We start from the raw sequence: 12533 nt of genomic DNA on the forward strand, positions 1-12533 counted from the left end.
TATTCTAACTAATGTGGTCTTCTTCTCCTGCGTCTTCTGTCCTGCTGCTGCTGGTTTTTCCTTGCAAGGGTTTCGTGGGATGACGACCGCGGAAGCCTTGCCTCCCCCGCTGCCGGGCACGACACACGGCCGATTGGGCCGAACCCCGTGGTTGCCAGGACTCAAAATATCTCTATTGTCCATCATATTTTTCTTGGGAATGATAATTGTGGTGGTTTCCCGTTGCCTTCCTCAATAGTGTTTTTAACGTGACACCATCACTTACTGGCCGCCCCACTTGGGTCAGACGCCATTGCAGCCGCCTCACTGAGGAACAGACGCTGCGTGGACTACCTTTCGTCTGGCTCCTAACCTTCGACCTATCTGGCATGGGTGACCCTACCAGGAGCAATTTTTATTACTCCCGCCAGCACAGCTCTAGGGGTCATCGGAACGCACAAGCCCTTCCACCACGTCAAGGTTGTAGTCCGGGGAGGGGAGTAGGGTATACAGCATACAATTTGTATTATACCCGACGGATGTTGCATTAATTTTTTCCGGTCACCTCCTTCCGCTGAGTGGATCATGGGGCACCATGTGGTTGGGGAAGATTAGGAGTAAATGTAGTATGGCTGGTGACCTAGAACCCCCTGCCACACATCCACGCGGAGGCTTTCGCGGGTAGTGTATAAGTGTAGATGTTTCGGATGAGCAAAAGCATAACGCCCCCACGTTCCTTACGCTCACCCGAGACGAGGCCCGTACCCCACGCTACAATTTAACCTTTTTCAATTCCGCGAATACTCGACCTCCCTCCATTCCACCCAGCATTCCCTCGCCTGCTCCATCATCAATCCGACGAAATCCCATCGCCCAACAAAGGGCCCCCCATCCCCCCTCCTCGTTTCCCCAACCTCCTCTCTGTCACCATGCGCTTGTTTTCCTTTCCGCCCAATTCACCTTCTCCACACACACACATTTGAAAAGCCTATCGTCTCTCTTCAATGGCCATGTTTCCAGGCCGCCGTACATTACCACGCTCCGCTTCTATTCCATAGGCTCTTTTTTTATATTTGACTTAGCTTTCCTCTTTCTTAAAAAGTTCATAACATTTGCTTTGCTTACACTGATTCCCAGTCCACAAGTATCGACCTGACTTTCCAACGCGCTCAGCAATGCTTGCAACTCCTTGGATGACTGGCAAACTGAAGCTTCATCATCAGCAAACCTAACCGATTTTATGAATTGCCCACGTCCACCCTACTTCCTATCCTATCCTTAGTTTCATAGGTTAGTAATTTGCATATTATAAGTAAGTTAGTAATTTATTCTAAGCAAGTTATAAGTTTAATATTGTAAATGTGTGACGAGGGGTTAGGCGGTAGAAGACACTCCAGTCTCAATCTCGCTGCAAAATAAAGACGAATATCAATCTATCCTCATCCCATATCGCGTTTTTGCCGTTTCTGTTCGACCGTTTTCTCCACGTGAACATACACGCTAGTCTTGTCTTACTCCTCCTCATCCTAACACTCTCCATCCCCCACTCGCATCCGAGCAGTCTGAGACATCATTCACACCACATACTAACCCGTAAGCCAACGCAGGGGTGAGTGACGGGGGGTGTTAGGTCACCAGGTATGTACAGGTTGCGTAAAAGTCTCCTGTCTCTCCAAACCGCTGTCATTTTCTGCAATGCATTCATCAAATCTTCCCTATTGATTCTATCAAAAGCTTTCTCGAAATCCACTGACCTTTTTACTGCTTTGGCATCGCGCGTATTACGCCTTTTCTGAATCGAATATGTTGAACCCGCAAGTAATCATTTACCCTGCTCTCCATCTTCTTTTTAATGATCCTACGTACCAACTTAGTTACGTATGAAATCGAAAGTACAAAAGAAATATGAAAATAATCAAGTTTGAGTTTAATTGACTGGAAAGACGAAACTAAATGAAATGCGGGCAATAATAATTGTAAGACGTCTTCATTGGGGGTGTGATTGAGACTAAATGGTGCTCTCTTCCCCCTAACCCCTTATGATGGGGGTTCGTCCGAAGAGAGCCAGCGGGGAGGGCTCCCGACGAACGGGAAAGTGGGCGGCGAATGGAGTGACAGACGTGAGGAAGCAATGAAAGGAAAAAAGTGTATGACTCGAACGCCCCTAAATCACTTCTCCACGAGTCGACCCTGCTGAATCGCTTACACTCCCACGAAGGTCACTAACTCTCTGGTGCCCACCATAAAAGACGCTTGCTGAGACGAAGAATATGTGCGACTAATTTAATGCATCCCTGGGTCTCACCCAGCTTGTCTAACGTCTCATATCTATCCACGTCACGGTCTCATCAAAGTCCCATCGTTACATCCCAATATAATAATCGCCTGAGTCCACTTAGTCTGCCGTTTCACCGACAGCATCTTCGCCTCTTGTCCTATCACCTTATTGAACATGATGGAGTAGCTACTCGCGAGCAATGATTAAAATTTCCGGACCAGGGATTCCGGGGATGAGAGTTGGCACAATTTTTGTTCGTTGAAAGTTGAGAGCGAGTCCCTCCAGAAAAGGGAGGCGTTTCTTCGGAATTTTTATCCATCACTCATCCGGCGATTTGATTCCATGCGCATGACGATGGAAATTACTTGACCTTTGCAGTGATTGTCTTCTTCGAGGATTGTGGGGCGGGGGGCGTGGCGGAAGGAAAAGGGTGCATTATATGAGATGGAGTGAAAGGGGCGGAGGGATCGTAGTAGGGTGGCTGTTGTGGGGGGGGGGGATTCACTCGAATATCTGCTTAATGGTGTGTTTACGCGTTCGAGGAGGCCTGGAGGTAACGCGCGGTTGTCGAGTTTCATCCAGGGTTTGAACAGGCCTTAACTGGGAGAAACCCGATAAAAACTAAATGCTGCGCATTGGAACCATCAATGAATAAATTGAAATAGGCCATTATAATGAACTGTCGATGGTATCTGGGTATCAATAGTATTGCCTTCGTGGAAATATATTATCGAATGAAAGATGAGTACTAGGCATTTTTCACAAATCGTTTTATCTGGTACAACTCGTTTGACGCATAGGCCTCATCCTCGGGTACCTTGCTCGACCAGTAGCTGTGGATGACGCCTATGCCTTCAACTGGTCGTACCAAATAAAAAGTGGTTTAAAATACCAAGTGCTCTTCTATCAACCGAAGTAATTATAATAAAATATACAGTAAGCTAGATAGTAAGGAAAATAACTGCCGAGTAGGATTTTAGGTATGCAACTTAAAATATGGAGTGAAAGAGTGGGTCGTTTGGATAAATTGGCGGAGAAGTACCTATGTCTATTGGAGATGACACAAAGCGCCAATGAAGAAGGCGTGGGTTGGGCTAATATTGAGGGAGGACCTCTGTCGATCACGGACCATCAAAGATGAGGCAAATGGAAAATGAGGAAGGGACGAAGGAGTAGGCAGTCGAACACGATGAGAGGGAGACGCAAAGGGACTCGCAGAGAGAGCGGGGGTGCCCGCATTCGAACTATTTTGTATCGGGCGGCTGAGAACATTATTTCCCTGTAACCATTTGGAATTGTCATATCATAAAAAATAATTGCCCATAATAATGAAGAGATTTTGGAAAAATTAACATAGAAGTACTTCTAAATTAGGAGCATATCTTCAGGGGGCCATCATCCGCCACTGTCACGGGTTCCTATCGGAGCTCCGTCTCAGAAATAATCATTCGGCACGCTGACGTGGCCCAGGGCGCGACCCAAAGATAACGCCTCATTTACGGCAGCCCGCCTCCCGTGACAAGGGTGGGCGGCTCAGCCGGGGGCAGATGAACGGATCCCTCCCCCCCTGAATCCCCCTCGCTCCGGAGTCAATCGAACCGAAGCGAACATGCTCACGCCCCCCGCACCCTTGTCAACGAAAGGGGTGCGACCCCCGACGGATTTCTGGGCATCTCACACCCCAGAATGTACGAAATAACGACAGGCGGCACCAGGAAGATAGATAACACGGCTGATCCCCCACAAGAAAATACATTTCCAGCATCCCTGATTGAAAATAGAATAAATCCTTATTGTGTGCCATAAAAGACGGGGAAGTTCCACATTTGGCGAGTTGCCACGAGGAAGAGGGAACGCGGCATTCGTCCAATGTGTTGGCACACTCCGCTCTCTTGGATTCATCTTTCATGATGCCAGCAAATTACTCGGCAAAAAAATATAATTCAAATTCGGAGCACAAAAACGGCAGAAAAGAGAAAACCTTGCCACTATGGCGAGACACAACGAGACATGGGTGATGGAGTGAATACGTACTGAACGCAAAGAAAGAGCGACGCCAAGCGGAATATTTCCCAAACCGCGAGAGAAGTAGATTGGATTGGAACAAGAAGTGCAACGCAGGATAAAGTTTGGGCTACTCCGAAAATGATGCCTTCATCAGTCCATGCAGTAACTTGAAAGTTTAATAATTTTTCAAACCTCTTTCTAAACAAGCAACTATATTTTTAATTGGTATCAGCCGCAGAAAATATCGTGGGAGCTGAGTGGTTAGAGCACCGGGCTATTGATTGGAGGGCCCGGGCTCGAATCCCGAGGTCGCTTCCGGCCACCTTCGACTTCACCCAACCTGTGTGATTTTTCAGGTTGTACTAGCTCTTCCTGGGAAACCATAGGAAATAGGCAGGAAATAAGGAATTCAGTCCCCTTATTACAATGATGATGTGTGAATTTCACACGCCGTTGAGCTTAGTGTATCAAGTGAGCTATCAAACAGACCTTCGGAATGAGCTGGTCGAAAATATTCTGACATCTTCCATTTATCAGAAGACCTCGCGAATTGAACTCCTCCTCTCGTGCATACTGCAATGGTAATGAGGGAAAGCTGCATGGAGTGTACCTATGACCTACTGTAAATTATTGCTCTATATTAATTTAGCATATTTGAGAATGAATAACAGGCCCCATCATTTGTACTTGCCCTTTTAATAAGGCACGTGACATCCCCACGCCGTCATAGGGATGATATTAGGAAAGGGATCCCCATTCGCCACCTGCGGCTGCCCATCCAAGCCGGAAGACCCTAAAATGCATCGCACGTCTCAGAGGCATCGCCCAGGGTTCAAACCCTCGTCCTCCAATCAGTTGCCTCAACCCGCAACGGAGTGCCCTCTTAAATTGAGGAACTATTCAATCCCTATGCGGCTCGCTCCGTGTATTTTCAAAAATCACGGAGTTTCGCTGATGACGCGATAAATTAGGAAAAAAGAAAACAACATGGCAAAATGGATCAGTTAGCCACAGTATTAGCAGGTGACCTAACACTCTCCACCAGTTGCCCTTTCGGTGGCTTGCGGAGTATTGCGTAGATCTAGGTGTAAACGAAATCATAATAGTACATTGATAATTACCATCCAAGGTGTAATTACTCGCACAGAAAATTGCGTTCGCAATCATCGAGATAATTGGAATACGCTCAGTGTGTAACGCACAAAAGTCATTCAACCGGTTGACGCGAGTATCCAGTAGTGGCACCTGGAATCGAACTCGGGCCCCGCCAATAATGAGCCAGCGGGCTGACAGATCGTCCTGCATTTATCCAAAAAGAATAGAAAACTGAAAAAATGGGATTGAAATGCAATAGTGAAGATGGCAAATCTCTATGTTAGAGAGCTAGGCTATCTCTCGTCATGGCGACATCGGTATCGTGAAGTCGCGGGCTGGAGTAGCGAGAGGCCGAACCATTATTTCCCGAGGGAGCTGCAGAGCATTTTGGCGGCACATTCAGTCAAGCACATTCCGTGGGAATGGCGACAGCATCCTCTGGGAGACTACCGATGGCATTGGGAAAGGCACCATACCGAGGATCGCTCTTCTTGCCATGCCACACGCCGCCCTGGCGGCACTGCGGCCCTGAGAGCCAAGACCATGCTTAAAAATAATGACCAGGGTAAAGAGAAAATAAAGCGACCTATGTCTCTAATCATGGTATAGCCTCGCTAAGGAGCCACTGGAAGGAAGAAGATTGATTCAAGTTACCACGACTCAAAAAGAAGAACATTTCGAGTTTAGCACACCGAGAGGGGAAATACGTAATAAAGCCGAGCCGTGATATTAATTTGGGCAGACGAGAGAGCGGCCCGGGAGCGATTGCCTTGAGCCAACAGCTTCGCACATGGGGAGCACTCCAGCCTCCTTCTATAGCACATGCGTATGAGTGCCCATGATTCGTGCCCACTTACCAGTAGGGAGTATCAGCTGTGACAAATCCAAATACGAACCAAAAGTAAAATAATACCAGCGCCATTATTCTCTAAATACGAGGACATTAGTTGTCCACAGTAAAACAATAAAAAAACTCGGAAAACATCCTACTGACCGTGGACCGTGTCGACGTGGGGCAACCGACCACTGCCCCACGTCGACAATGCCGAGTAGCGCAAACCTTTTCACGGGGCCACGCCCCTCCTGGGATCTATCAATGACCCCCACCGCCCCTCGCCTGCACACAAACCGCCCCTTTCCGGCCCTAGAGTGGAAATGTCGAGATGCTAACGTATCCAAGAGAACTGCGGCCGGGGAGAGAGACACCCTCGCCAAACCACCCTGGAGCCCCGGGGAAGAAAAGAGGGGGGGCAGGGGGGGGGCGAGTGGTTCCACTCGGTGGTGTGGGGAAGGGGCGTTTGGAGCAGGGGGCTGGGGGCGAGAGAAGAAGCCCCCCGCCCCTTGAGGGTCGTGTATAGAGATATCTGGGCGGAAACGGATAGCCTAATGTTTGGTGACGCGGAAACCCTGTGGGAGCGGGAGCGAGCCAGGGTTTGTTTGTCAGGAGGCGGGAGGGAAGAGAAGGGGGAGAGGAAATCAATTACCAGCTCGTTTGCCAGAGGGGGAGTCGGTTTGGGGGAGGGGGTGTGGGGTGGGAAATGTCACGCGAGAGGAAAAGGATTTGCTTATCGAGCTCCACGGAGAACCGGGGGGTAAAAATATATAAAGAGGCATAGGAGAGGAGTCCCTTATCAAGGGGGCGGGTGGGGGTGAATGCACGCGCGGGGATGATTGGCTGGCATTTCAGTTGCAATGCTCCGAACTGTATCATCGATCCCTCCGCAGACGACCGGGCGGAACAGCCCCGAGAACAGTGCCTGGGTGGGTTGATTAGTTGCGCGGCGTGCGACCGGCGAGGACGGGGGCGATGACCGTCGGGCGGCAAGGGCATTGCGCCAATCGCCTCTCCTCGGCAGAAGAATGAGTCGGCTGCTCTTTCGGGATGGTGAACACGGCAAGTCCTCTCGAGCAGTTTTTACCGACACTGAAGTGAGGGTCGCCTTGTGGCCACGCGTTGAGAATGATTTCTTTCTTTCCTTCTCCCCTCTCACAGCCTTTGTCGCCTGGACTACATTACATCCAAACACCCCGCAAGGGCGTGTGGCGGGGGGTGTTATGACACAAGCTATGTATGCACGATCCCAATCGTGATACCTCTACCCAAATTTTAGTTTGAATATGCGCTGGAACGAAGTTAATCACAAGAAGGAAGGTAGGTATCCAACAATATTCAATAAAAGTATATACATATATTCAAATAATGAGAAGGAACTGTAAAAAATATGGGTCTATCAAATGAAATATAAAAATGAAGGATATTGACAAAATAGAAAAACTGCCCATCTTCATTATCAACTACAAGATTGCTGTAATATCTATTATGTTTTCTAATGTTTTGAGGGAAAACCGACATTTTAAATCCATCCGTTCTACAATAAAACTCCCTAATTTTACGTTGGTGATCTGATCTACCAAAGTAAGCCCTTGATATATCCTTAACATTCTCAGATAACTAACCTGCCCCTAACTTACGTAGTAAATTTAACCCGTGTTTAAGCCTACGGTAAACTAGTGGCTACCAACCTAATTGTTCCAATAGTGTCGTGACGCTGCCACCTTCTTCATAAAAACTTTTCACAAACCTAGCTGCTCTTCGTTGCATTCAATCTAGCTCCGAGATTAAGCCTCCTTCATGAGGATCTCATTCACTTGCAGCAAACTCTAGGAGGGACGTAAGTAAGGTGAAATAACAAACCTCTTCGATCCTCTCATTGCAATTCCCAAGTAGCCTATTTATGAATAGGGGCACAATCGAGAGAAGGATTATGCTCCCTGCCACAATTGGAAAGCACGTCAGAGAGGGAAATGGCGCTGAATGCCACCGATCACAAACCAATATATCGACTGGTGGCGACACCGCCGGCCACGCTCCCTGGATAACAGTACCGTATCAGGACTTGTACGTCAAAATGTATTCATAATGGAAGAAGTAAAGGACTCTTCGCACAACTTGAACAGTCCGAGGAAAAAATCTGCGTAAATTTCTCCTCCGCAGCACGGAGAACTAGATTGCTGACGCGAGCCCCAAATTAGTAGATTTTTGTTTTTCACCCATTGCCGGTTGACAATTTCCAGTCCAACTCCGTTGCATCCATCAACCGAGGACAAAAGGTTTCTCGAAGGAAAATGTCATATTCCAAGGTATGCTGAAATGATTAGGATGCATAGCGACCTATAGCATCATGATAAGGACAGGAGTGAGACTATTAGAGGGTTAAAATACACCCGTGCACACTAGTGACATCGAGGGTATCATTACGGTGCCATATAACCATGGTAGAATGGACTACCAGGATGAGAGAGACGGAAGCCGTCACGGTCAGATGCGAAGACTTGTTCCATCGTCGTATGATACCAAGACAATTGCATGGGTGTGGGTCGTAAGGGTTTTTGCATGAATGTATGCCATCTTTTGGTTGTGGATTGTATAAATTTATGGCTTCTGCATGTGGTTTTTTTCTTAATTGCGGGTGGTACCCTAGCACTCCCCGCCACACACCCTTGTGGTGGCTTGTGGGGTATTAAGTATATGAAGATGATAATTGTCATAAGGTCAGTCGTCACAACCCCAACATTTTTAAATGAAAAAAGGACAAAATTCAAAACATGGACACTCCATTAAAATGCAGGACGCGGGCGAGTATGTGCGCCCTTGGGCGTGTGGTGGGACGCCGATTAGGCAGATTTCGGGATGTGATGCATTTGTGCGAAACCGCCCGCCCCGCATGGGTCGAATGGATTGGTGGGATAAGTGGCGACTGGGGCGCAGGTGAGCACGCCATCTTCAACGGGCGTGCTCACATCAATCCAATTATTCGTCATTTTATTGCAGCGAGTAGGCACCAAAATCAACCAAATTGTGACTTCTACAGGGAATAATGCACGATTGGCGGGTTCCTTCGCCCCCCCCCCCTTCGACGTGGCCCTTCGGATGAATCGCTGGGTGCCATGCCCGTCCGTGCAAGTAGCGGAGTAGATGCTGTGCGAGGGTAGTTAGAAAGGTTCTCGGAATCACCACCAGATATCAGCACTAGCGCAACGAGTTTCCCACGTAGTAATAGATAAGCCTTCGTGAAGACGTAACGCGTCAGTGCTCTGGGAAGAGAGCTAGCTGCATCTTTCCATAGATATCTGCGGTCGCCTCAGTGTTGTTCCCGTGATGTAATTTGTGAAGATGGTAAAAAAAGTGGTATTGATTGAAAAATTGAAATTGAGCAGTGGATTAAATACTTCGCGGAGAAAAGGATGAAAGGAAAGAAAATATATGCTAACATTCAGAACACTCTAAAAGGGGACTCTGCTCCTTCATATTCCACTGTTGCCAAGTGGGCAAACGAGTTTAAGTGCGGTCGGGACAGTATACTGTAGACGGTGATCCACGTAGTGGTCGGCCAAAATGTGCCCCTACCCCAGAAATTCCTCGCATGACTGGTGACCTGACACCCCCCACCACTCACCCTTGCAATGATTGCGCGATAAAGTTTAAATGTTAGCTCTCATTTGTGTATGTGTGCAAACGTATACGTACGTGTGTGTAAGAGAGAATGTATACATAAACTTCTGGTGTCCTCCCACTCCCTGCAATATGCCCTCGCGGCAGTCAGCAGGGAAAAATTGTAGATGTTGAAGCACCATAAAATGAGCTGTGGAAACTGGGAAGATTGGAGATAGTATGACTCAATAGTTCATGTTTCAATTGCGGTCAACTCTAGGGCTTCACATAGCAATAAAAACTGATTTCGACCGCCCGGTCACCGTTCCGGCCTCGAATTCGCAAGTGTTTGAAACGGTGCTGCGAAAAAGTGAAAGCGATACTTGAGAGATTCACGCAGAAGTCAACTTAGTTTCACGCTATTTGATCGGTGATTAACGTGGTAACTTTAAATATTCAATGGGCGACGCTTTCAGAACAAGGATGGGATGGTCAGCCCTTTTTTGAACTCGGATGGAAAGAGAGAGATTTCTTTGGTTTCATTATAAAGAAACGGAGGAAGAATTAACAAAGTACTTTCAGCCGACTGTTCTTTGTACATTTCCGATTAAATAGCAAATTTAAAAATGTAAAACATTTAGCTCTTCATAAAGAAATTATAGCAACAATTTCCCATTAGATGTTTGATATTACGAACGGGTTTCGGATTACATCTTCGGCTGGCAAAATGAATTCAAGTGCCGTCTTTTCTTTATTGTGTTCTAATTCCACCACATCACGCCTCGAACTACTCAATTAATTAAGCTCTTCGACTTTATAACAAACAACTTTCGAAGGATTTCGCCATCATTTTGACCCATTGATTACTTTTCATGAACTCTCAAGGTTCCTACATTTCGGGACAAGTGTCTGGGGCCGTGAGTTTAAGGGTATAGGGTCCGGAGCGAGAGGGGTTTCCGGCGGCAGGGGGTGGTGGTTCCTCCCCACCACGCACTCACCTGAACCCTGGACTCCGGGAGGTTGATCTTGAGGGCCACCTCCTCCCGCATGAAGATGTCCGGGTAGCGAGTCTTCGAGAATAGCGCCTCGAGGACGTCCAGCTGACCCCGTGTGAACGTCGTCCGCTCCCGCCGCTGCTTCCGAGGGTTGCCTACACCAACGAAGTCGGAGATGAACACTATATTAACGTAAACAGCAATCATCAATCCCTGATGGGAACCGTATACATACATGCATCATCCTACGTCAACGGCAATCAACACCAAGAGGTTACTCAAATGAAATAAGTCACATCGATCAGCTTCGTGAACAGGAGACCTCATGTCCACAATTCAACAGCGCACGTCTTAAGCACTAAGAGCATCTGCGAATCCAGTATGGAAATTATGTCATCGTCATTTTCTTAATGGGAAAACCTGGAGATGCCTCCCGCGCTACACGGGAAACATTACTTTCATTTTTTTATTCTAGGCAAACTGTTATATGCGTTTGAAATGCATGAACGTAGAATTTATTATTATTTATAAGGAAATCTACCGGTAGGTTTTGATCTAAGGTAGGTTTTAGGATGGACGCCACTACCAAATCAATATTTTGTGACTCCTAACAAAACACAAAATCCAGTATCCTACTCTACATTCAGGTCCCTCTTCATCTCTGAGTACTTTCTTCCTCCCTTCATCCCGTCCAACATGCCTATCCTGTTCCTTCCCTTTCCTCGTTTAACTAACATTCTTCCCTCTATTAAAGTCAAACGCACAGTTATAAAATTATAAATTATTTGAAAATGTTTGCAAATATATTTAATAAAAAAAATAGGAAAACTTAATTTTGGATGCTGTAAGCTAATTTTGAATCAACCACTGCCACACATCTTAAGCATGGATTGTAGAACACATGTACACCAATGCATTTCCCCGCTAGCGGTCGCAAGGACAAGTAGCTGGGGGTGTTAGGTCACCAGGCATACTGCACCCTCTACAATACTCCTTCGCAAACATTTCTTTCTTAAAGTTTCGTCTTTACGTCATTGCGTCGGATAGTATGCGGGCGTCGCGTTAGCGGAAGAAGCTAGCTGTCCTTAGACTAATTGTAGGAAGGAGAAATGGATAGTACGAACGACTTAGTCACTTCGATAAAGAGATAAAGCTAAAGCATCGATAAATTGCATCACCCCGCGCCTCCAGATCAAAGTCGTCGACTTGAGATGGCGTGTTGCCAGGAGGAGGTTTTACAGGTGGACATGGAGGAGAACACGGATAAATAAATGCAATTAGTTTTCTAGAAAAATAAAAGCCGTTAATTAAGTTCATTTCAAATGAATTAAATTTGGGGATGCATTCGGTCTCTCTCATGGAGACATCAATTTTGACTCGAATGATACGCATTTATCCCAGAGTGAAGTAGGCAATACTTCCAGTGACTCTTCGAAGCAGGTCACCCAATCACACTGATGCGATGTGTTCCGCTGCATATCTCTCCGAATAAAGGATTAGTGGCGCTCAGTCTTCAATAGCTGAATAAAATCCCGGGCAGGATCCGAGGCAATGAGAAAGATGTTTCCAATAATTAGAGAAGAAAAGTAGGCGTCTTCCACACAACACAAGCGGCAGGGGGGGATCGATTCGATTTCACTCCCACAAAGGTGAGGGCGAATGGGAATTCCGGAGTTGGGGCGGCCGCGAGGAGAGGAGTGGGAGGGCTTGCTTTCTTTCTTTCTTCCCTCCCTCTCCCCCCCCGGTG

The 12533-nt window shown here is 47.1% G+C and overlaps 1 protein-coding gene across 1 annotated transcript in view; it reads right to left on the reverse strand.

Annotated features, from left to right (window-relative positions):
* Nucleotides 1-12533, reverse strand: part of LOC139695485 (homeobox protein OTX1-like) — an 89691-nt gene that overhangs the window by 36632 nt on the left and 40526 nt on the right. The window contains exon 2 of the mRNA XM_071594271.1: nucleotides 10790-10968. Within this exon, the coding sequence (XP_071450372.1) occupies nucleotides 10790-10968 (179 nt within the window). The remainder of the gene's footprint in view (nucleotides 1-10789; nucleotides 10969-12533) is intronic.

This window comes from Hetaerina americana, unplaced genomic scaffold (genome assembly GCF_022747635.1).
Source record: "Hetaerina americana unplaced genomic scaffold, ioHetAmer1.1.p SCAF_6, whole genome shotgun sequence".
In the NCBI taxonomy this organism is placed as follows: domain Eukaryota; kingdom Metazoa; phylum Arthropoda; class Insecta; order Odonata; family Calopterygidae; genus Hetaerina; species Hetaerina americana.